Source organism: Sphaerodactylus townsendi, linkage group LG06 (assembly GCF_021028975.2).
Source record: "Sphaerodactylus townsendi isolate TG3544 linkage group LG06, MPM_Stown_v2.3, whole genome shotgun sequence".
In the NCBI taxonomy this organism is placed as follows: domain Eukaryota; kingdom Metazoa; phylum Chordata; class Lepidosauria; order Squamata; family Sphaerodactylidae; genus Sphaerodactylus; species Sphaerodactylus townsendi.
In genome coordinates, this window is record NC_059430.1 from 116,802,188 (window position 1) to 116,827,757 (window position 25,570).

Below are 25,570 nucleotides of genomic sequence, written 5' to 3' on the forward strand. Positions count from 1 at the left end.
CCGAAGAACAGCCTTTACAAAGAGAGTCTCCCCTTTTAGCTGGTAAGGCCAACCCACTATGCTCAAGGAATCGGACCTCAGTTTTGTCTCTGTCCTTAGTCCTGACCGCGGCAACCCCAGAAAAGAACTATCCGGGACCCAGAGAAATGACAATAAAACTCAATATGTCTGCTGAACTGACCTCCAACTATGCATCCGTGTTCAAAGCCAGCAGCACATAACATTTGGAGAAAGTAGCATTTTATTGTTGTAAAAGGCACTTGCTTGGCTCACGGGGATCAGAAGAAACAACACACAACGATCAGCAAAGCCATGAAAATGAGCCCGGATGGGACGGTTTTCCTGTATGGATCTGTTCTAAACAGCGGGTGGTGCTGGCTAAATCTCTTACCCCACTGTGAGCAGATTAAATGTAGCTAGCGAATGCCACTATTGCCCTCTGCTGGCGAGAAAGCAAATGGCTCTGGGAAAGAATACTCTCGTACTTCGATCTAGATCAGTGGAGCTTACTCTGAGACTCACAGAGAGCCACGTTTGCATTTATTCCATCAACAAAAAGAGCCGTATTTATTTCCCTTCCCTTCAGGGAGGCTAATGGTCTACCCGCTCTTTCTAGCAGTGGCTGTTTCCAGGTAGGAACCACCTGTCAACCACAAGCTCCAGGCAAAAGTCTTACCTACTTACCTAAAACACGGGGCAGGTTTCACACTGGGGAACGGTGCCCAGAAGAGCTACAGGTGGTATGTTGAAGAGCCACATGTGTCTGCTGAGCCACAGAGTATCACTAATCTAAATGCTGGGAAGCTAAACCAAGAAAATAGTTTCCCAGGGGGCCAAAGGTGGCATAAAGCAGGCACCGTTGCCTCTATTTTATGTCATCTCATTGCCACAAACGTTCATGAACAAAGTAGGCCACACCCCATGGCTGTCTCTGGCACTGCCATAACACACGCAAACCCCACTTGAAAGAAAATTGTCTCCAGTCTTCCTGTCTGGTGCCAGATTACCGGGTTTGAAGGGTTTTCAAATCCTGACGGACCGGCTGGCGTTGCTAGATGAGAAGCCAAGGGGAATTCTAGCAGCATTTGGATTGCAAGCCACTGTGCACGGAGTACAGGCCAGGGAGAAGGAATGGGAAAAATCAAGGCATCTTTGTGATGCCGCTTAATTTGTATTATTCTGAAGGGCTCCGAACTCAACACAGATCTTTCTCTGCTAGCACAGTGATGAGAAGACCGCTAATTTGACCCAGAAAGTGGACCAGGGGACCCACAGAGAAGTGGAGGGCTGGGAGCAGAAGCCGTGGCCTCGCCTGGTACCTCAGGGGCAGCCACCAGGTGAGAACAGGGCAGTCTGGGAACCATATTGTCCCATGAGCTGCTCCCAAGTGGGTTCATCCAATCGACCGCCCCACCAAACGCCAAACCTCACTCCTCATCATTCATTCATTCACCCCAACAGGTAAAGAAACAAAGAGGCAGTTTTTTCTCCAAGGGAATGATGAGGTTGACTTGGCAGGAATCTCCTGCCCTCTCAGATGGGGTTGAAATTGGCTACAATAGTCCAAGTACTGGGATCAGGTGCTTCTCCCTTGCGGCTCGTGCGTCACTCAGCAATAGTAGCTTGCAAGGCTGACCGGCCAATGAGAGAGCACCTCATTTTTGCATGGTTGTCTTTGGAGTTCCTTCTTGAAAACAAGACATACACTCTAAGGGGCCAGAAATCTCCGTCCCCCTCCTATCCTCATAGCCTGGGATAAGATTAAGCTCCCAAACCTGGGGCCTGACCTCAGTGGTCCAGGCTAGCCTGATCTGGTCAGATCTCAAAAGCTAAGCAAGGGTCAGCCATGGTTGGCACTTGGATGGGAGACCACCAAAGGTATCCAAGGTAGCTACGCAGAAGCAGGTTTGTCTCATTCCTTGAATGCCCTACTGTGACTTGACGGCACTTTGTACACACAGCAGCAGCGCTATCCCTTGACAGGACCTCTATTTTCTTGGGAAGGCTCTTTATTACAGTTTAAGGAAGAAGTGCTTGAGATGCCTACAAACTCTGCATTTCCCATTGCCGAGCTCTAATATTAAGCTTCAACGTAAACCTCATCGCTGTGAGAGTGCGCAGGAGGGACTAAGCAGAAAGCTCAAGGAGAGGCTCTGTGAGTTAGCTGGGGCTCGGCTTGGCCTCAAAGGCTCCAGGCCTGGGATTTGCCTGGGCCAGCTGGTCTTTGACAGCAAGGATCTAGAGCTAGGACTGTGGTGCAGGGAGGGCAACACTGTGTAGATCCAGTTGACGGCAGCATCTCGGGGGCAACCTAGAAGAAGGGAGGGGAAACAAAGTCAGTCAAGTCTATTGGAGCAAATTAAATATGTCATCAACCACGAGGAAGCTGCCCTGGTATTTGGGCACAAGGTACCATAGAGTTTTTGCCCAAATACCAGAGTGTCTTTCTCATCACCAGTGGTGTGATGACATCACTTCCAGAAGTGACATCATTGCTCAAAGCCTTCATTGTGCTTACCAGGCTTGGTAAGACACACCTCCATTCCCACTTGGGATTTTTGAGAACCCTGCTGTCTGCACCACCCTTCTTTGTAAGATGTCCTTCTAACTGATTTTCAGGGTCTTTTGCAATCACCGCCCAGTTCTTATTGATTTGATTTTGATTTCGAATACCTTTAATGGCATATAAACAGTTTAACATTAACACTGCAATATAATAACTGCCTTTACAACTTAAAATAACACCATTAAAAAATTTAGCCTCCGCTTCCGACAGCTCGTAGTTGTGGCTGTTTAAAAGATATATAACCTTCTGTTTATCTGTAATGCCTTCACTTCCATGCAGGAAGGGGATTATGTGCTTCTTCCTACCTATCTCATAAAAAGGACAATTCAACAGCATATGAGATACTATTTCCACAGAACCCATGCCACACGGGCATTTCCTTTCTTTATGTGGAATTCCAAGGTGGCGTCCAAGGCTAAAGGAAGAAGGCAGGGAATTACACCTAGCTAAGGTGACTGCTCTACGCTACCGAGCCTCAACCAGAAGATAAAGGTACCGAGCTACAATTAATCTATCCACAGGTATTCCCAGAGAGATCGGGGAACAGGTTTTATTAGCTTCCTCTAGCATCTGTTGAAACTCTCTATCAAAAAGTCTCTTCTGGATAGCCCCATAGACCTCCAGCTCTTATTAAGATGGGCAAAAAATCTCGAGAGCTCGGTTACATGTGATGCTGGGAATTCTGCTAACAGAGATCTCAGCATTGATTCATTTGGACATATTTTTTTCTCAGATGCATGGGCCACAGTGTGAATGCAATATTACAATTTTTGTAGGGATATGGCAATTCCCACATTCTTGGAAACTAAAAAATAACCTTCAATGGCACTGGGGTACAGTTGTGGGGAACGGGGGGGGGGGCAAGGAAAATGGTGCTGATGTCGTCAGGATGTGCAAAAATACACATGGCATCCACAGAGTGGCCATTTCCACACAGATATCCAAAAACATTTGCAAAAGATTTTATATCCCCACCCCCCTGCCATTTTTCCACATTCGCCCCCTTGAAAGTACTCCCGGTTGCTATTCTGTGGCCGTTCTCTTGCGTTTTTTAAAACAGATCTGTAGTTCTGATGCTACAAAGCTTCAAATCCTCCTGCTGCAATTTTCCAGTGGTTGTGTGTTTGAAGATACAAAGATACGATCCCCCCAAATATTTTTTTAAAACCTGACGAAAATACAGAGTGAGGCAGCTGGTACAAGCCCAGAAAATGCACTGGAGAGGAAGTCTGGGGACTGCAGAGCATCGTGGGAAACGTTCGAAAGAGATTCCCATAGCAAGTAAAAATGGTTTCACAAAAGAATCACGGCAGCAACTATTTTTAGAAAAGAATCGCTAAAGAAGAGGATTAATTTAAAATGTTTTCAGGCTGAAAATAAAAAAAATTCAGGAAAAAAAACATTTTTTATTTTGGTTGTGCGGAAAGGGGCAGTGAGTAGAAGTGACTGTGATTTTTCCCTAAACACAGGAGTAAACAACATAAGAACATAAGAACAAGCCAGCTGGATCAGACCAGAGTCCATCTAGTCCAGCTCTCTGCTACTCGCAGTGGCCCACCAGGTGCCTTTGGGAGCTCACATGCAGGAGGTGAAAGCAAGGGCCTTCTGCGGCTGTTGCTCCCAAGCACCTGGTCTGTTTGGAAATTTTGGGTCACAGCAGGGAAAAACCTAAAGGATGGTGAGGGCATGAGGGCATGACGTCATGTGAATGCTCCAAAACAAAACAAAGCAAAACCTTGCTCTAGTCCGAAGTCCAAACTGGAACACTATGTGGTAGCAACCAACCTTTATAGCAGATGCATATAATAATTTTTTCCAACTTTGATCCAGAGAAATTATTATTATTTACAATGGTTTTAAATGCTGCTGGGGCTGTATGGACATTTCTGTTGCCTCATTAACTACATCGAGTCTCCAAAATGGGGAGAAAGGTGGTATAAAAAGATTTTAATAAACAAGCAACTCACCAGTCCTGATTTTCTTCTATCTCATCCTGGTGGACAGGCCTAAAGAGGAAGCAGAGAGATGCCATTAAAAGGCTCTTTCTATGCAAACATTGATTCCTATCTAGCCCAGGCTGGAACAGTTGGCCACCTCTGCAGTGGCGTACCACCCATTGGGCAAAGTGGGAAGTTGCCCAAGGCACAGAAATTTTTCGTTACGTGGGGGCGCCTGATTTCTAAGTCCCGCCCACTCTGGCAAAGCTCCGCCCACTCTGTACGGTGGCCCACAAGCCACCAGAGACACAGCAGGAGGACAGGGAGCTCTGCCTCTGGTGAACTTGGGCTGCTAGGGCCGTCCAGGAAGGGTGAGTGCCACTGCCAGGCTGCTCCGCCCATGGGGGGATGCATCAAACTCAGGTTTTGCCCAGGGCGCCAGTTTGCCTAGGTATGCCACTGCACCTCTGGGCTCTCATTCCCACACTGCATATCTTGCTACTGATGTCAGAGTCTGCTACAGATGCAAAGTGACTGTCCCAGCAAGACATGGGCCACTGATCATTTCGGGATGAAGATTTGTGTCCTCCCAAGGGAATCCTGCCTTTAAGAGGACTGTCATATAAGGGGGAAGTTGTTGCATATTCTTCTTGCAGTTCTAGGATGGGCTTCTGGGAGGGGGGGTTGCCTCCCACCAAATACCTAGTGTCTGAAGAGATGTGTTGCCAGATCTATACTTATTTTGAGCCTCCCTCAGACAATATACCATGCAAATTTTAGAGTCAAATACAAAAGTGGGCACAGATGCGGATTTAAAAAAAGAGTTTCCAGTCCTCAAGTTCTGAAGAAAAGAGGGGTCAAGCAGAGAAATGGGAACAAGGAAGAATCGAGTCTACTGGATCTTACGCCTGATTGAGTTGCGCAGGGTTCCTTCCTCTTCATCAGGTTCCCCCGTCCTGGGACAAGAACAAAACAGGTCATGTTCCGATCTATCTTGGCAACTGCCTTCAATTTGGTGTCTAGCAAGGAACACTTATGCTGGGGTGCTGTGTGGTTTCCGGGCTGTATGGCTGTGCTCCAGCAGCAATCTCTCCTGACGTTTCGCCTGCATCTGTGGCTGGCATCTTCAGAGGATCTAATCTTATAAGATGCCAGCCACAGATGCAGGCGAAACGTCAGGAGAGAATGCTGCTAGAACACGGCCATACAGCCCGGAAACCACACAGCACCCCAGTGATTCCGGCCGTGAAAGCCTTCGACAATACATCACTTATGCTGTTAGCCCCCAACCATTTCAAACAAATAGTAAAACAACAGCGCCCCCTGCTGGCAGATCGGCACACAAACATTGATGCCCAATTAAAAGGCTCACTGTTATGTTAATCCTATAAGAGGCAGCTGGAGGAAGACAGCAACCGAGACACTGTAATGCGGGGGTGGGGGTGGGTGGGATTCCTTCTCTGTCAGCCTAACCTAGCTCACAGATTTGTTGTAGTGAGAATAAAGTGGAGGAGGGGAAAACGATGATGTCAACGGCTTCAGGTCCCCATTAGGGAGGAAAACTGGATGTACATAAACAAATGCCAATAGATCCATCAATTTCTATGGAACTTCACCGCGACTGTAAACCAGGGTTGCTAACTGCAGCTGGTGAAATCTCTGGAAATTTTGGAAATGAGCCTGGGTAGTGTGGAGTCCGGGGAAAGGAGGTTGCTGAGCAGGGATGTAATGCCACACAGTCCCTGCTCCCAAGGTGTGATTAATTTTCCTCTCATGATAATTTCAGACAGTGGCGTATCTGCCAGAGGGACATGGGAAGTTTCACTGACCCCTGTGGGCTTCCCATTGGATCATGTGGGGGCACCCGGCGGGCCTGAAGAAGCAGCCGGCCCAGGAGCCTGCCGCAGGCCTGCTGGGCACCCATTGGCCCAGCACCGCCAGGCTGCTCCTTCAGCCAGTGGAAGTTCAGCCAGCTGAAGGAGCATCCTGCTAAGGCAGTGGTGGCGAACCTTTGGCACTCGAGATGTTATGGACTACAATTCCCATCAGCCCTTGCCAGCATGGCCAATTGGCCATGCTGGCAGGGGCTGATGGGAATTGTAGTCCATAACATCTCGAGTGCCAAAGGTTCGCCACCACGGTGCTAAGGTAAGTGGGGCACAAAGGGGGATGAAGGGGGGGCATCTTATATGGAGTGTGAAAAAAATTGGGCTGTGGGAATCATCAATGAGCCGAAAAAAACTAAGTTGCTATTCAACTTTCTTCTACCTTCAGGTACTGAGATCTGCAAAAAGGGCTTTTCTTGGCGGAAAAATACCTGGAAACGCAGATGGGCCTTTTCTGGGGGGTTTTTTCTTTCCCTTTTCGGCTTTTTCCTAGGCAGCCCTAGCCTTCACCCACTGTAAATACCGCAAACCAATTGCTTTGGCATTTAATCTTCTTTCAAAATCTGGCTTCTCTGGAAGCTGGCCGAAGGACTTTTGGTGCCCTAGGCTAAGTGTCACTTTTAGTTCTCTCTCTCCCCACCCGCTCCCAATTTCCAGGTTTGGCCTGGAAAATGTCTGGAGTGCCTGTGGAAGGGGGAAGCTGGGGAGGGATCTCACACTAGAATCAGTGGTATACCATAGAGTCTGAAACAACTATTTTCTCCAGCGAAACTGGTCTGCGTAGCCTAGAGATCAGGCCCCAGCAGGAGGTTGGGCACCCAATTAAACAATCACCAACTATCTTTAAGAGTGCAATGTCAACATTAGCCCAAATAAACTCAAAAATACACACGTTGCACTCTGGCTGTGTCAAATCTTATATATTAATGTTGTATATAATTGAACAACTCAACACTTCTATTTGTATTTACATTTCCTTATTTCTCTGACAAGTTTCTTAAAAATACAGCATAAGTCTTCCAACTCTTATAACTAAACATAAATAATCACTTAGTCCATTCAATTCTCTATTCAGAAACAAAACTTCAGTTCCATATAGTCCATGTATCAATTCTGTAGGTTCTACATAGACACGTCTCGCGCGTATAGAACGTTTTTCGTGCGTCTTCCTCAGTGTGCCAGTATGTTCAACCAACTTCCATCAGTTATTTGAGGCTTCTATTTCTTATGCTGTATTTTTAAGAACCTTGTCAGAGAAATAAGGAAATGTAAATACAAATAGAAGTGTTGAGTTGTTCAATTATATACAAGATTAATATATAAGATTAGACACAGCCAGAGTGCAACGTTTGTATTTTTGAGTTTATTCACCCAATTAAACATACATAATGATTTACATGCTTGGTCATTCCAATAGCTACAATCGTAAACATGCTGACCTGGAAATAAATCCCTGAACTTATAGTGGAGATTATTTAGGAATGGGCATGGGAGACACACATGGGAAGAAAGCTGCTTTGGTTCTCCCTTAGGTCGCTGCTTCCTGGAACCCTGGGGCTGCTTGTAGCCCTCTAACTCTTTTGATACCCCCCACAGTTCTGGGGGCCGAAGGCAATTGGCGCTAATGGACAAGTCAGCCCTTCGATCTCTGTAATGTCTCTCCTCCAGAGGCGTTCCTCCCATTGGGCAAAGTGGGCAGCTGCCCTGGGCGCCACCTTGTGGTGGGCGACAAAATTGCAAGTTCGTTTTGGGGGGATTTTGTATTTTCAGTGTTTTTTCCGTTTTTGGCCTGCAGGGGGCGCGGATTTTAGGCTAGCAGCACCAAAATTTCACAGATCTTTTGGGAGACTCTCCTGATGATATCACCCAGGTTTGGTGAGGTTTGGTTTAGGGAGTCCAAAGTTATGGACTCCCAAAGGGAGTGCCCTCATCCCCCATTGTTTCCAATGGGAGCTAATAGGAGATGGGGGCTACACCTTTGAGGTTCCATAACTTTGGCCCCCCTGAACCAAACTTCACCAAACCTGGGTGGTATCATCAGTAGGGTCTCATTTAAGATGCTCTGAAATTTTGGTGCTGCTATCTTAATAATTGCACCCCTGACAACAGGCACCCCCTAAATTTCCCCAGATTCTCTTTTTAAATTCACTCCCTTCCCACCAATGCTTGTTTTCTTTCTTTTATTCTCTCAGTACCTAATAAAGATTGTTGTTGTTGTTGTTGTTATTAAATCTACCCCCTTCGGCATGGATTTAAAGGGAGAATCTGAGGTCCCCAGTTTAAACACCATTGAAAATGATGCTGTTTGGGGGTGGATTCCAGCATCACTTGTTTAAACTAGGGAGCCCAGATTCTCCTTTTAAATCCACCTTAAAGGGAGAATTTGGGCCCCCCAGTTTAAATAACATTGAAAGTGATGGTGGTTCCCCGAATTGGGGGGACTGGATACAACACCATAGAATGTTTTCATAGCAGTAATAAAACATTTTGAAAGCATTTTGAAAATGTTTTCCAAAAATTATTTCTGCTGTGTGGCATGGCCCATTGCTGTGTTACAACAGCGTTACAATGGGGTTACAACAGCGTTGTAACGGCGTTACTACTGGACATAGTGGTCCAATTCTTGTTCACTATAATGTAATAACCTCCTGGGTTCCTCTTTCTCTCTGAAGCATGCACTTTATGAAGTAGGAGTGGCTGCTTTAGTATCTCAAACTGTATTTGGATTACCTAGTTTTATGTTATATTTTTTCATCACTAATAAAGGCATTTGAACTTGAACTTGAACATCATGACCTGATATTATAACACCATAATAAAATGTTACAACGGCGTTACAACGGCGTTACAACGGCGTTGCCACGGCGTTACTATTGGACATAGTGGACATATTCTTGTTCACTATTATGAGATAACCTCCTGAGTCCCTCTTTCTCTCTGAAGCATGCTCTTTACGAAGTAGGAGTGGCTGCTTTAGTATCTCAAACTGTATTTGGATTACCTAGTTTTATGTTATATTTTTTTCATCACTAATAAAGGCATTTGAACTTGAACTTGAACATCATGACCTGATATTATAACACCATAATAAACAGTTATATAACAGCATAACGGCGCTGTAAATGCAGCGTTACAGCGGCAAGGTTAATGGCGTTATTACTATTGGACATAGTGGACATATTCTTGTTCACTATTATGAGATAACCTCCTGAGTCCCTCTTTCTCTCTGAAGCATGCTCTTTACGAAGTAGGAGTGGCTGCTTTAGTATCTCAAACTGTATTTGGATTACCTAGTTTTATGTTATATTTTTTTCATCACTAATAAAGGCATTTGAACTTGAACTTGAACATCATGACCTGATATTATAACACCATAATAAGATGTTACAACGGCGTTACTATTGGACATAGTGGACATATTCTTGTTCACTATTATGAGATAACCTCCTGAGTCCCTTTTTCTCTCTGAAGCATGCTCTTTACGAAGTAGGAGTGGCTGCTTTAGTATCTCAAACTGTATTTGGATTACCTAGTTTTATGTTATATTTTTTCATCAATTAAATAAAAGGCATTTGCACTTGAACTTGAACATCAGGACCTGATATTATAACACCATAATAAGATGTTAACGGCAGCATAACGCAAGCGTTACGGCGGCGTGTAACTGCTAAGCGTTATTGGCCATAGTGGACATATTCTTGTTCACTATTAAGGAAATAACCTCTTGGGTTCCTCTTTCTCTCTGAAGCATGCACTTTATGAAGTAGGAGTGGCTGCTTTAGTATCTCAAACTGTATTTGGATTACCTAGTTTTATGTTATGTTTTTGTAATGCCTAATAAAGGCCTTTGAACTTGAACTGGAACATCATGACGTGATGTTCTAACATCATGACATGATGTTGTAATTTCATAGCCTGATGTTATAACATCATGACCTGATATTATAACACCATAATAAAATGTTACAATGGCGTTACAACGGCATTACAACGGCGTTGTAACAGCGTTACTATTGGACATAGTGACCAAATTCTTGCTCACTATTATGAAATAACCTCCTGAGTTCCTCTTTCTCTCTGAAGCATGAACTTTATGAAGTAGGAGTGGCTGCTTTAGTATCTCAAACTGTATTTGGATTACCTAGTTTTATGTTACCTTTTTAATGCCTAATAAAGGCCTTTGTACATGAACTTGAACATCATGACGTGATGTTATAACATCATGACTTGATGTAATAGCATCATGACCTGATGTTATAACAGCATGATGTGATGTTATAACATCATGACATGATGTTGTAATTTGATAACCTGATGTTATAACATCATGACCTGATATTATAAAACCATAATAAGATGTTACAACGGCGTTACAACGGCGTTACTATTGGACATAGTGGACATATTCTTGTTCACTATTATGAGATAACCTCCTGAGTCCCTTTTTCTCTCTGAAGCGTATGCCTACTTAAGCAGAGGAGTGGCTGCTTTAGTATCTCAAACTGTATTTGGATTACCTAGTTTTATGTTATATTTTTTTCATCACTAATAAAGGCATTTGAACTTGAACTTGAACATCATGACCTGATATTATAACACCATAATTAGATGTTACAACGGCGTTACAACAGCGTTACAATGGCGTTACAACGGCGTTACTATTGGACATAGAGGACATATTCTTGTTCGCTATTATGAAATAGCCTCCTGAGTTCCTCTTTCTCTTTGAAGCATGCACTTTATGAAGTAGGAGTGGCTGCTTTAGTATCTCAAACTGTATTTGGATTACCTAGTTTTATGTTACCTTTTTAATGCCTAATAAAGGCCTTTGAACATGAACTTGAACATCATGACGTGATGTTATAACATCATGACTTGATGTAATAGCATCATGACCTGATGTTATAACAGCATGATGTGATGTTATAACATCATGACATGATGTTGTAATTTGATAACCTGATGTTATAACATCATGACCTGATATTATAAAACCATAATAAGATGTTACAACGGCGTTACAACAGCGTTACAATGGAATTACAATGGCGTTGCAACGGCATTACAACGGCGTTACAACAGCGTTACAATGGGGTTCCAACAGCGTTGTAACGGCGTTACTATTGGACATAGTGGACATATTCTTGTTCACTATTATGAGATAACCTCCTGAGTCCCTCTTTCTCTCTGAAGCATGCTCTTTACGAAGTAGGAGTGGCTGCTTTAGTATCTCAAACTGTATTTGGATTACCTAGTTTTATGTTATATTTTTTTCATCACTAATAAAGGCATTTGAACTTGAACTTGAACATCATGACCTGATATTATAACACCATAATAAGATGTTACAACGGCGTTACAACGGCGTTACAACGGCGTTGTAACGGCGTTACTATTGGACATAGTGGACATATTCTTGTTCACTATTATGAAATAACCTCCTGGGTTCCTCTTTCTCTCTGAAGCATGCACTTTATGAAGTAGGAGTGGCTGCTTTAGTATCTCAAACTGTATTTGGATTACCTAGTTTTATGTTATGTTTTTGTAATGCCTAATAAAGGCCTTTGAACTTGAACTGGAACATCATGACGTGATGTTGTAACATCATGACATGATGTTGTAATTTCATAGCCTGATGTTATAACATCATGACCTGATATTATAACACCATAATAAAATGTTACAATGGCGTTACAACGGCATTACAACGGCGTTGTAACAGCGTTACTATTGGACATAGTGACCAAATTCTTGCTCACTATTATGAAATAACCTCCTGAGTTCCTCTTTCTCTCTGAAGCATGAACTTTATGAAGTAGGAGTGGCTGCTTTAGTATCTCAAACTGTATTTGGATTACCTAGTTTTATGTTACCTTTTTAATGCCTAATAAAGGCCTTTGTACATGAACTTGAACATCATGACGTGATGTTATAACATCATGACTTGATGTAATAGCATCATGACCTGATGTTATAACAGCATGATGTGATGTTATAACATCATGACATGATGTTGTAATTTGATAACCTGATGTTATAACATCATGACCTGATATTATAAAACCATAATAAGATGTTACAACGGCGTTACAACAGCGTTACAATGGCATTACAATGGCGTTGCAACGGCATTACAACGGCGTTACAACAGCGTTACAATGGGGTTCCAACAGCGTTGTAACGGCGTTACTATTGGACATAGTGGACATATTCTTGTTCACTATTATGAGATAACCTCCTGAGTCCCTCTTTCTCTCTGAAGCATGCTCTTTACGAAGTAGGAGTGGCTGCTTTAGTATCTCAAACTGTATTTGGATTACCTAGTTTTATGTTATATTTTTTTCATCACTAATAAAGGCATTTGAACTTGAACTTGAACATCATGACCTGATATTATAACACCATAATAAGATGTTACAACGGCGTTACAACGGCGTTACAACGGCGTTACAACGGCGTTGTAACGGCGTTACTATTGGACATAGTGGACATATTCTTGTTCACTATTCTGAAATAACCTCCTGGGTTCCTCTTTCTCTTTGAAGCATGCACTTTATGAAGTAGGAGTGGCTGCTTTAGTATCTCAAACTGTATTTGGATTACCTAGTTTTGTGTTATATTTTTTTCATCAGTAGTAAAGGCATTTGAACTTGAACTTGAACATCATGACCTGATATTATAACACCATAATAAGATGTTACAACGGCGTTACAACGGCGTTACAACGGCGTTACAACGGCATTACAATGGCGTTACAACGGCGTTGTAACGGCGTTACTATTGGACATAGTGGACATATTCTTGTTCACTATTATGACATAACCTCCTGGGTTCCTCTTTCTCTCTGAAGCATGCACTTTATGAAGTAGGAGTGGCTGCTCCTGCTCCAAGTTCAAATGCTTCATACAACGCTGTTGTAACGGCATTACTATCGGACATGGGGGACAAATTCTTGTTCACTATTATGAAATAACCTAGTTTTATGTTACTTTTTTAAAATGCCTAATAAAGCCTTTTGAACTTGAACTTGAACATCATGATGTCATGTTATAACATCATGACTTGACTATTGGACATCATGGACATCATGACTATTGGACATCGGACATATTGGACATCATTTGGACATCATTGGACATCATGACTATTGGACATAGTGGCCAAATTCTTGTTCACTATTATGAAATAACCTCCTGGGTTCCTCTTTCTCTCTGAAGCATGCACTTTATGAAGTAGGAGTGGCTGCTTTAGTATCTCAAACTGTATTTGGATTACCTAGTTTTATGTTACGTTTTTTTCATGACTAAAAAAGGCACTTGAACTTGAACTTGAACTTGAACATCATGACGTCATGTTATAACATCATGACTTGAGGTAATAGCATCATGACCTGATGTTATAACAGCATGACCTGATGTTATAACAGCATGATGTGATCTTATAACATCATGACCTGATGTTATAACATCATGACATGATGTTGTAATTTGAAAACTTGATGTTATAACATCATGACCTGATATTATAACACCATAATAAAATGTTACAACGGCGTTACAACGGCGTTACAACGGCGTTACAACAACGTTACAACAGCGTTGTAACGGCATTACTATTGGACATAGGGGACAAATTCTTGTTCACTATTATGAAATAACCTAGTTTTATGTTACTTTTTTAAAATGTCTAATAAAGCCTTTTGAACTTGAACTTGAACATCATGACGTCATGTTATAACATCATGACTTGATGTAATAGCATCATGACCTGATGTTATAACAGCATGATGTGATGTTATAACACCATCATGTGATGTTATAACATCATGACCTGATGTTATAATATCATGACATGATGTTGTATTTGATAACTTGATGTTATAACATCATGACCTGATACTATATCACCATAATAAGATGTTACAATGGCGTTACAACGGCATTACAACGGCGTTACAACGGTGTTACTATTGGACATAGTGGCCAAATTCTTGCTCACTATTATGAAATAACCTCCTGGGTTCCTCTTTCTCTCTGAAGCATGCACTTTATGAAGTAGGAGTGGCTGCTTTAGTATCTCAAACTGTATTTGGATTACCTAGTTTTATGTTACTTTTTTTCATAATAAAGGCCTTTGAACTTGAACTGGAACATCATGACGTGATGTTATAACATCATGACATGATGTTGTAATTTCATAACCTGATGTTATAACATCATGACCTGATATTATAACACCATAATAAAATGTTACAACGGCGTTACAACTGCGTTACAATGGCATTACAACGGCGTTACAACGGCGTTGTAACGGCATTACTATTGGACATAGTGGCCAAATTCTTGCTCACTATTATGAAATAACCTCCTGGGTTCCTCTTTCTCTCTGAAGAATGCTCTTTACGAAGTAGGAGTGGTTGCTTTAGTATCTCAAACTGTAATTGGATTACCTAGTTTTATGTTATGTTTTTTTCATGACTTATAAAGGCATTTGGACTTGAACTTGAACATCATGACGTGATGTTATAACATCATGACTTGATGTAATAGCATCATGACCTGATGTTATAACACCATCATGTGATGTTATAACACCATCATGTGATGTTATAACATCAAGACCTGATGTTATAACACCATCATGTGATGTTATAACATCATGACGTGATGTTATAACATCATAACCTGATGTTATAACACCATTAACACTTAAGGTCCCTTCCAGCTGTATATTTCAACATTTCCATGTTTCTGTTAGCTCTAATTCATGAAAATGTACTGCTGGGATATATGTGTTAGTACCTTTGAAGGTATCCTGGGGACTCCTGGTTTATTTGCTATTTGTGTACTTAAGGTTACTGTGTTTATTTACTTATTTACTTCACATATTTTCTTCATTAATGCCCCACCTTACTCCGCAGGGAAGACACAAAGTGGCTTGCATTCTGTTCTGCATTTTATTCTCACAACAACACTGTGAGGTAGGTTAGACTGACAGAGAGAGGGTGATGGACCCAAGGTCAACCGCCAAGCTTCCATGGGAGGCCAAGGATTCGAACCTGCGTCACCATATCCTAATCTGCCATTTCAACCACTATACCACACTGGCTGTTCAGTTTTCATTCCTGAAATCATCACAAAATGAGGATGAGGTTTTTAAAAGAAGTCTTTCAACCCTCACATTTTTGGAATCCCCTTTTTCCCCCTCTAATTGCTAGACCAGCTGCCTGCAGAAGCCACAGAACTAATCCTGCCCGCACCTAATTAAGCGAGAGAGAAAAGTTTTACCTTTGTTGCTGGTTGAATTTGCAACGGCAGCGTCGACCTTGGAAAAGAAAAGATTCCCATCACAATAAGCAGCATATGACAACCTGAACAGAGTAGGGCAAGAGTCAGCAGTCTGGAGGCAGGGGCATACCGCCCTAGGGACATGGGGACACCCCATGTCCCTGGGCGCACGCCTTTTAGTCACATGGGGGGCAATGGAAGCCCCCCCACGTGACCAAACAGTGTGCGCCACAGTTGCACACCACCAAGTCTCACCCCAGAAGCCACAACCTGTAGGGAGGTGAGGCGGGGGGGGCGCTCAGCTGGGATCCATCAAGAGCACCCGCCTGGGTCACCCGCCACTGCTGAGCCCTGCCCCTTGACCTCCGTGCAGGCCGGCTTTCAAAAGCCAGCTTTCAAAAGCCAGCCTGTGTGGAGGCTGGAGGGTGGGTCAGGGTGTGGCCGGCCTGCCCCCTGAGCTTCCGTGCTGCCTGGGGCCCTCGCCCCGGCCTCCATGCAGCCCGGCTTTTGGCTCCGATTTTGAAAGAAAGCTTTTGAAAGAAGTTGGCCTGCCACGAGGAGGCAGGTGTCGCGGGACTTCGAGGGCAGCAGAGCCATGCCCCCTCAGCCATGCCCGAAGCATGGGGGGGGGGGGGTGCCCAGAGAAGGAGTTAGTCAAGTTTATTTGGACCCTGGACTCAGCCCTCTGACTTGCTTTTTGCTCTTGTGGACTTTGCTGAACTGACGGATTGGTGAGCTTTCACTAGTCCTCTTCAATTGTATTCTGACCAAGCCTGAAGTAAAGCTGTTAGTATTAGCTACGATCTGTCTCGTGCCTCCTTTGCTGCCAGCCCGTGACAGAGTTATCTCTAGGTGCCATTTCCCCCTCGATAGGCCTGGTATGTCATCCCTGTTACCAAAAGACTGTGGCACGGTTCTCCAGATAAGAAGTCTTCCTCCACAGTTTCAGAGGGCAGGATTGATTTTCTCCACACAGGCCAAGTTTCTCTACTGGCCAGTTTTCCAAAGGTCGACCAATGGGCAATATTTATTTTATTTTTATTTTATTAAATTCATATCCCTCCCTGCATCAGGCTCAGGGCAGCACACGAACATTTTAAAAACAATTTTACCTGCACATAACATTCACTGAAAACACCTATCATTAAAAATTCACGATGATAGACATATTTGAGCCTATGGACTATTGGGGGGGGGGAGGGAAGAGAGGAGATACTACTCACTGAGCACAATGAGAATGCCAAGCAAGAAGAGGACGACGGCAAAAACCAGCCCTCCTATTCTCAGGGTGTGATAATCTGGGAAGGGAAAAGAAAGCAGTAGCAATTTGAGGCTCCAATTTACTCATTTGCTTCATTCATCCTTTGCCTTTCTCCTCAATGGGGACACAAAGCGGCTCAGTTCATTCTCCGCTTCTTATCTTGGTCATCACAACAACCCTGTTGGGTAGGCTGGGCTGAGATTGTGTGACAGGCCCATGGTCACCCAGAGAGCTTCCATGGCTTTAATTTTAACTTTAATTATGGTCGTAGGCCAGCAATATGAAAACGATACATAGAAATGATATAAAAAGTCAAACCATCAATGCAAATAACCATAAGTGAAATAACAAAGGAATAGACAGCAGCACAAAAGAGGAAATCTAAATGCGAAAGGTAAGAAGTTACCTAAAAGGTGGCCAGATAAGGGTAAATTTCAGTGATGCGGAGACGTGGGAAGCTGCCGCTAGCAAGAGTTTCTTCCAGAAGCGCGACGGGCTTCTTGGGCTTACCGTTTGCGTTCGCCCTGTGACAGGAAGCGTAAGCAAACGCTCTAAGTCAAAGCACCCAGCTCCTAATGGCCAGCGCGCTCCTGTGGTTACTGGAGCGCGGGAGGCTACTGCTTACTGCCTTCGCCCCAAGGCAGCAGTGCAGCAGCTTTCCTCCTCAAAACTCGGAGAACAATTTGTAGAACCCGCAGGACCGGCCATGTTCAAATTGTCCAAAGGCGCACAGTCCCGCTTAAAGCAAGGACGGTTGAGTCAGCTTTAGTATTACCCCTTTTCAAAGGGAGGAACTTGCATGCTTTTTTATCATGTGACTATGTTTGTTTTTTTTACATACAGAAGAACAAACTTCTGCCACAGCATATGAGATATCAGGGTTCTTATCCTCAAGCAAAACTCTGGTCAGAAAATACTCTGTATCAGGTGTATGGATTAAATGTCTAAAGCAGTAGAACAGGAGTGTAATTAGTTTGTGCCTCTCAACAGTATAAAATTCACAGTGGAGTAATGTATGAGTAATCGTCTTTATGTCCTGGATACTGCAAAGGCAGAAGCCTGACTTCAACTGTATATTTTGAAACCTATCAGATTGTACAGCTGAGGGGAGTGTGTTAAAGTGAGCTCTGGAAAAGGCCCAGCGAAGTTTAAGCAGCATGAAAGAAGAAGAAGAAGAAGAAGAAGAAGAAGAAGAAGAAGAAGAAGAAGAAGAAGAAGAAGAAGAAGAAGAAGAAGAAGAAGAAGAAGAAGAAGAAGAAGAAGAAGAAGAAGAAGAAGAAGAAGAAGAAGAAGAAGAAGAAGAAGAAGAAGAAGAGTTTGGATTTATATCAAGGTGGCTTACAAGCTCCTTTCCCCTCCTCTCCCCACAACAGACACCTTGTGAGGCAGGTGGAGCTGAGAGAGTTCGGAGAGAACTGTGACTAGCCCAAGGTCACCCAGCAGGAATGTAGGAGTGTTGGAAACACATCTGGTTCACCAGATAAGCCTCTGCCATTCAGGTGGAGGAGTGGGGACTCAAACCTGGTTCTCCAGATTAGAATCCACCTGCTCTTAACCACTACACTATGCTGGCTGATCTTCTATGGCAGAGTGGGAATTTTAAGCTGTAAAAATGAACTTAAAAAAAGGAGAGAGAAAAATGCCCCCCAGAACAGATCAGGGAACCGTAAAGGTTGAAAAAAAGAAGAAGAAAAATTAAAATATGGGAATATAAATGTTAATGGCAAAAAGCTCTAAAATTGTATCCCAAAAACTTTAATCACATTATAAATATTAAAAACTGTATGAAACCCCAACTAATGTATTTCAATGCACAGTTTTTAATATTTATAATTAAATTTTAGTTTTCGGGAATGTAATTTGAGCTTGTTAGCAAATGACATATATTTTCCCAAACTTTTATATTTATGTAACCTGCTATAGTCCCAACTTTTTTGGTTATCCGAAGTGGAGATTCAAGGCCAGGTCTCCCAGATTTAGCCCCATGCTTGCCACTACCCCATGCTTGGATGGAGAAAGTTGTATAAAGTTGAGTTTTCCCTACGAGACTTTTGAAACCAGGGCAGAAGAAAAAATCAGCCAAGTGAGGACAATTTTTTTCCATCAGAAAAATCTACCACACATTTAACTCAGAGGAAAATAATGTCTTATACAAAATGCAATACAAAATGATAAAAATATAGGATACACACACATATAAGAGCCCATAAAAGAATACATTGCAAATGTTTGCTTACACATACATAAATAAATAGGTACAGCTAGATTGTTTTTGACCCTGGCCAACCAAATGTGTTTCGGCCAAAGGGCCTTCTTCAGTGGTCAAGGCTAAAACACCTAACTTCCAGACTACAGATAATATTTATTATACTCTTTATGACTGAGATGAATCTACAGTGGAACCTCGGTTTTCATTGCCTTCGGTTTTCATCGGCTTCCTCGAGCTTTTTCATCGCATTTTTTTTCAGTGAAAATTTCCGAGTCTCTTGGTTTTCATCGACGGTCTCGGTTTTCATCGCATTTGCAGTAAAGGGTGCGAGGGATTCCGCAATTGTGGAGAAAAAAGCACTGGACCGTATTGCTGCTGCTTTGGCGTCGGTCTGCAACTTGTTTAATGAGCAATGTCTAGCTTCCCATTTCAGACAAATCTTAAAAGAGGCTGCCAGAAACGAGACCTCTTTGAGACAAAGCTTTCTGGTGGTGTGAGCATTGGTCCGGAATTGGCTCTGAAGCCAAGAGCTGGTCCTAGTGTTATTGTTTGTTGCTGTTTTCCAGCATTAAACACTATGTTTGTTCACCTAAAATGCTATGGTTTTTGGGTCGTCGATTTCGTAGTGCCTAGAACGAATTAATTGGATTGACATTGATTCCTATGGAAACGTTTGCCTCGGTTTTCATGGGTTTTGGTTTTCATCGATTCTTTTCGGACGGATTACCAACGAAAACCGAGGTTCCGCTGTATTTGCAAAAATAACTTCAAATGGCACCTTGGTATTGACACACAATTAGAATCTTCAATAAGGGATTGCTATATTGCCCCAATATGTACCAAATTCTTGCAAGAAAGATAATACAGGCCTGCCATTGCAAGGTTTTATTGTATCTCAGCCATAAGATACCAATTGTAAGTCTGGAGCCAATAACAGATAAAGTGGCACGTTACATAATCTGTGGTTCAGGGGGCTCCGTGTCCAATCAGGCATAAGATAGCAAGTTCCCAATATGAACTCCGATGCCTCAGCATGTGCATCAAAAGCCCAATTCAGATCAGGAGTCACTCATGAGGGTGGTTCTGCCAATTCCTTGCAACTTTCCCCCAACCTGATACACCCTGACATTGGTGATATTTTCCCTGCTGTATTCATGCACTGGACTTTTATTCCTTGAATTTTGCTTGGACAGACACATCTGCCAAGCGACAGTAAAAACCCTGTGAATCCCTCGTCCAGTCTATGGGTATATCCGCCATTTGTGACAACCAACGACTTGTTCCAAATAAACTGGACTAACTCACCATAATTGAAGGGGTCGTGCGTCGGTTCGCTACCTGGTTCTGAAAGAGAGGCACACACAGAGGGGATCAGTGAGGCAGTTCGTCCTTGATTCGACCCCTAATGCAAACACTACAATGAAACTGATGGGATTCCACCATGCAGATCTCAGTTCTGATGAATACAGAATTGGTGAGAGATTTTGTATGACTGCTTCTTTCTGGTCAGGCTGCTGGGCAAAAGGACCCCAGGCAACACTACGGGACGGATATTTCTAGAAAGAAACAGAGATATTTCTTTGGGGAGGGGGGATGGCTCACTGGTGGGGCATCTGCTTTGCATGCAGAATGTCCCAGGTTCAGACCCCAGAATAAAAAAGACTCAGGAAGCAGGCGAAAAACCACTGCCTGAGACCCTAGAGCAGTGGTGGCGAACCTTTGGCACTCCAGATGTTATGGACTACAATTCCCATCACCCCCTGCCAGCATCACCCCCTGGCCAGCATGGCCAGGTGACTTCCCCTCTTTGTTCTAGTCCAGGGGTCTCCAACTTACAGCCCTCTATATATTCTTGAAGGGCAATTCCCATCAGCTCTACCAATTGGCCATGCTGGAAGGGGCTGGTGGGAACTGTAGTCCATAACATCTGGAGTGCCAAAGGTTCACCACCACGGCCCTAGAGTAGCAGTGTAAGCTTTTACAACAGAGCCAATAACCACTTCGTGGGGTGGTTTGTGAATGCAAAAACAATGGGTAACAAACCTCCCATCCCCTGTCTGATATACAGCCCTTGTGTTGTTCCCCAGCAAACAGAAGGACTTTATAATATGTAGATGGAGCTTCAGATTATACATATAAAAGGTGCTCCAGGAATAGCACGAGTCCTTTTCAGATAGGGATCTAGCAAGCCCTCTGAACGTCTACAGCGCTGGCAAAGTATAGTCATCATTTCCGGGAACAATTAGGACAAATGTGGTTAGAAAAGATAGCAGAGCTGATGTGCAAAGCCAGAACTGTCTTTATCCAGTAGTGTTCTGTCTGCTTATTGAAGCAGCCAACCAGATGTCACTTGCAAAGTTCACAAGGAGGGCAAGAATGGGATATCTGCTCTCTGTTGTTAGCTTCCAGTAAGTGATGGTCAGAAATACACCTGCAGGGGTTGGGAGGAGGAGCAGAACCCAGCTCTGGACAGTTTCCTGGATGCTAAGAAAGAGAGAGAAGACAAACCGTGGTTGGCTCTAGCCAGTCAGCAGGTCCTTATCCCAGAACAAAACTGCATAATCCTTGCCTCCCTTTGACTGACTCAGTAAGCAGCCATTTAAAAGTATTGCTCAAGCAGAACAGAATGGAATTCCTCTTCAGCAAGTGTCATGGAAGAGTTCAACGTGTGAGTGAATAGACAGCTAGTTAGCATATACCCAATGGGGTATCAAGTAGCTTGTTACCTTCATTAATGAGGTGATCCACTGACTGTCATTGGTTAATCAATATATTGCGATGTAGGAAGCGCAATAAGTCACATAGTTGCTCAGAGGAAGTTGTACAGGTGACTTCCCCTCTTTGTTCTAGTCCAGGGATCTCCAACCTACAGCCCTCCATATATTCTTGAAGGGCAATTCCCATCAGCTCCACCAATTGGCCATGCTGAGAGGGGCTGATGGGAATCGTAGTCCATGAACACCTGGAGATCCATAGGTTGGAGACCCCTATAATCTAGCCAGTCACATTTTTCACAATGTAGAAGCAACATGCAGATCAGCTTAGAGAGGACTGTTTATTGTTTTTTCTATCCAGGTACCCCTTCCTATTCATTTTTTCTTAGTAAACTTTATTATAAGGTAACCAGCAGCAGCTGTGATTATTTACTCTGCCAAGCTACATTTCTTACCCACCCCTTTGAAACATCTAATACATCCATTTGGGAATGGAAGATGTCAATTGCCAACTCATTAGTCAGACTATGGAAGCACAACCCACTAAGGATTTTACTGGGACCATTTCTGGGGAGGGCTTGTAGCACAGAAGCACAGAATATACCAAGTATATTTGGACTTGTGAGCCACCGTCCCCCAAAAGCTGGGAACTGCTGATCTATGGGACTCCTGGCAGAAATGCTGGCAATAGGACCTGTGCATCAGAGAACCACTGTTTCTCTGAAACACTGCAGGCCTTGATGCTTTGTTCATGGGGTGGGGAAAAGAGAGAATTAAGGTACTTCATGGGGACCTCATTGATATTATACACCCAATGGCCATTTCTGTACAAGTCACTGAAAATGTTTGCAAAACATTTTCAATCTCCCCAATTTATTTGCACTCCATTGAAATGCTACCTGGTACCATTTTGTGATTCTTCTGTTTTATTTTGACTTCGCCATGGATTCCTAGTTTTGATGCTTCAAAGCTTCCTGCTGTGATTCTCTTGGGGTCATATCTTTGAAGATATTCCTCCCCTCCCCCCATTTTTCAAAAAGCCTAATAAAAATAAACAGGCTTGACAATGGAGCAAACTCAAAAAATGGCACCAAGGAAGAAGTCTGTGGATTGCAGAGAGGCGTGGGAATCATTTCTATCTATCTATCTATCTATCTATCTATCTATCTATCTATCTATCTATCTATCTATCTATCTATCTATCTATCTATCTATCTATCTATCTATCTATCTATCTATCTATCTATCTATCTATCTATCTATCTATCTATCTATCTATCTATCTATCTATCTATCTATCTATCTATATCCATCCATCCATCCATCCATCCATCCATCCATCCATCCATCCATCCATCCATCCATCCATCCATCCATCCATCCATCCATCCATCCATCCATCCATCCATCCATCCATCCATCCATCCATCCATCCATGTACAACATATAGCGTAGTACAACATATAGCGTAGTACAACATATAGCGTAGTACAATCATAAAATAACTAAAACCTTTAAAAGCAGCGATAAGAACAATGAAACTAAGTATACTAATATAATAAATACAAATTTAAAGCTAAGTGGCGTCCAGCAATCTCAATTTTCAATCCCCTCCCCTAGAGGGAGGAACGGCGAGTCTCTTTGGATGACAAGCGGCCCGGATGTAAGGGCCTAAAAAGGAGAGGGGGGCACTATCAGCGGCTGGTCTCTCCAAAGGCCCGGTGGAACAGCTCAGCTTACAGGCCCCACGGAACTCCTCACCGAGGAAACCCAAGAGGCCCGACAGCTGGAGGGAGAGCTGCTCCACCAGGCCGGGCCAGAGTCAGAAGGCCCTATTCAAGCATGGAGGCCAGCCACATCATCGTCATTTTAAAGACAAACACACAGCAAGTGAAGATGTTTTGAAAACATTTTCAGGAAAAGAACTGCTAAAATTGAGGATGCATATACAATGTTTTGAGGCTGGCAATAAAACGTTTTGGGCTAAAAACCATGCAGAACTGATCAGAGGAAATGTTTTGTTTCCTGCCTCGAAATGTTTTATTTTGGCTGTGCAGAAAGGGCCAATATATAATTTGGTATTTGGAGATTGTTTGGAACTGAGTTTTTGATTCCCGACTGGGACAGTGGAAATGAACTTGGGAAACTGCTTAAAGTTCAGCATCCCAAGTAGGGCTGTGCAACCCTTATGGGATTGAGGTTCCAAATCACTGCATAGCTCCCAGACTCCTCCTAGGCTCACAAAATAAATTAAGGGAAAGCACACAAAGTTGCTTTCATGGATTCAAGATGCAGGATCTGGATTTTTGAAAGTGATAAAGAGTACACACCACAAGTGCTATTTTAATTTTTCAAAAGAGTTGCTGACAACGGAAGGCACGCTCCATGGTTTCTTCTACTTATTTCCTAGTTTCTGATCTTACCTGCAGCCAAAGGTGCAAGCAGAGCCCCACAGAGAGACAGAAAGAGCCACAGGTTCATGTTCGTGCTGAAGAGATAAAAGCAATGACAGTTAAGTGCCTGGTTAAAATAATATGAAGGATGCCACCCTTGAATCCTTGAATCTGCCATTCTAGCCCCATCAGGCATCAAACACTACTGGTTACATACAGGCAAACATCGATCAAAAGGTGTCTTCTCTGGAGATAGTTTGTGGCCAAATTCTGGCACAGGTTGGTTACTTTTTGCCTAGAGTGAATCTTGCAATCCTTTTTGATTTTTTAAACTCAGAGGCCCCTTCCGCACACGCAGTCATCGCTACTAAAACCACTTTCACAACTGTTTGCAAGTGGATTTTGCCATTCCGCACAGCTTCAAAGAGCACTGAAAGAAGTTTGAAAGTGCATTATTCTGCATGTGCGGAATGAGCCTCACTTTAGTGAAATCACAAGGACAAATTTTTGTGCCTCTCTTTCAGTATCTCTGGAATTATGACTTTGTAATGCAGGGAGAAAGCAAAACAACTGATCCTATGACTTCTTTTAACACACATTGCCAGGTGATGTGTGGTAAACTTCTCCCTGGCAGGACATGACCCAGCAGTTCTGAGGAAAGGTCAGTCTCAGGGTAGTTTGGCTATCAGGGCACTTCACTAATGGGATATCTCTATCAATTGTATTTTTATCCTTCCCTTCTTCCAAGCTGCTCTGAGCAGTGTACGCAGTTCTCCCGGCCCCATTTTACCTTCACAACAACCCTTTGAGGTAGGCTAGGCTGAGAGGACATGACTGATTCCAAGATCGCCCCAACAAGCCTGAGGCTGCAGTGGGGATTTAATCCACGTCTCTTAGGTCTCCAATGCACAAAACTGGGGTTACCAACTTCACATTGGGAAATTCTTGGAGATGTGGGGGGACAGATACTGGACAGGCCAGAGTTTGAAGAGGGGAGGGGTCTCAGCAGGGTATAATGCTGAAGACTCCATTCTCCACAGCAGTCATTTTCTCCAGGAGAACTGATCTCTGTGATCTGGAGATTTGTTTTAATTCTGGGTGGTCTCCAAACCCCTTCAGGTGAAAGTTTCTAAAGTGAGGTTTTTAAACTTTTAAATAAAGTTTTGTTGTTATATACAAAGTCCTCTTGTTCCCCCTTGGGCCTGCTATGTGAAGTGCTCTGAGGGCGATTTCGCACTTGAGAATTGACAGAGGGTCGACTCATCAGGCTGAAAAGAGTCGACCTATGTCAATCCCTCGTAGCTTCCCACAGCAGCC

General features: G+C 43.2%; 1 protein-coding gene across 1 annotated transcript in view; it reads right to left on the reverse strand.

Annotated features, from left to right (window-relative positions):
* Positions 1 to 223: 223 nt before the first annotated feature.
* The window catches only part of FXYD1 (FXYD domain containing ion transport regulator 1), a 58,215-nt gene continuing 32,868 nt past the window's right edge, over positions 224 to 25,570 (reverse strand). The window contains exons 3-9 of the mRNA XM_048501650.1: positions 24,284 to 24,348; positions 20,452 to 20,490; positions 16,900 to 16,974; positions 15,677 to 15,713; positions 5,410 to 5,459; positions 4,534 to 4,572; positions 224 to 2,311 (exon numbers count right to left, since the gene is read on the reverse strand). Coding sequence (XP_048357607.1) covers positions 4,550 to 4,572; positions 5,410 to 5,459; positions 15,677 to 15,713; positions 16,900 to 16,974; positions 20,452 to 20,490; positions 24,284 to 24,348 — 289 coding nt within the window. The 3' untranslated portion in view covers positions 224 to 2,311; positions 4,534 to 4,549. The remainder of the gene's footprint in view (positions 2,312 to 4,533; positions 4,573 to 5,409; positions 5,460 to 15,676; positions 15,714 to 16,899; positions 16,975 to 20,451; positions 20,491 to 24,283; positions 24,349 to 25,570) is intronic.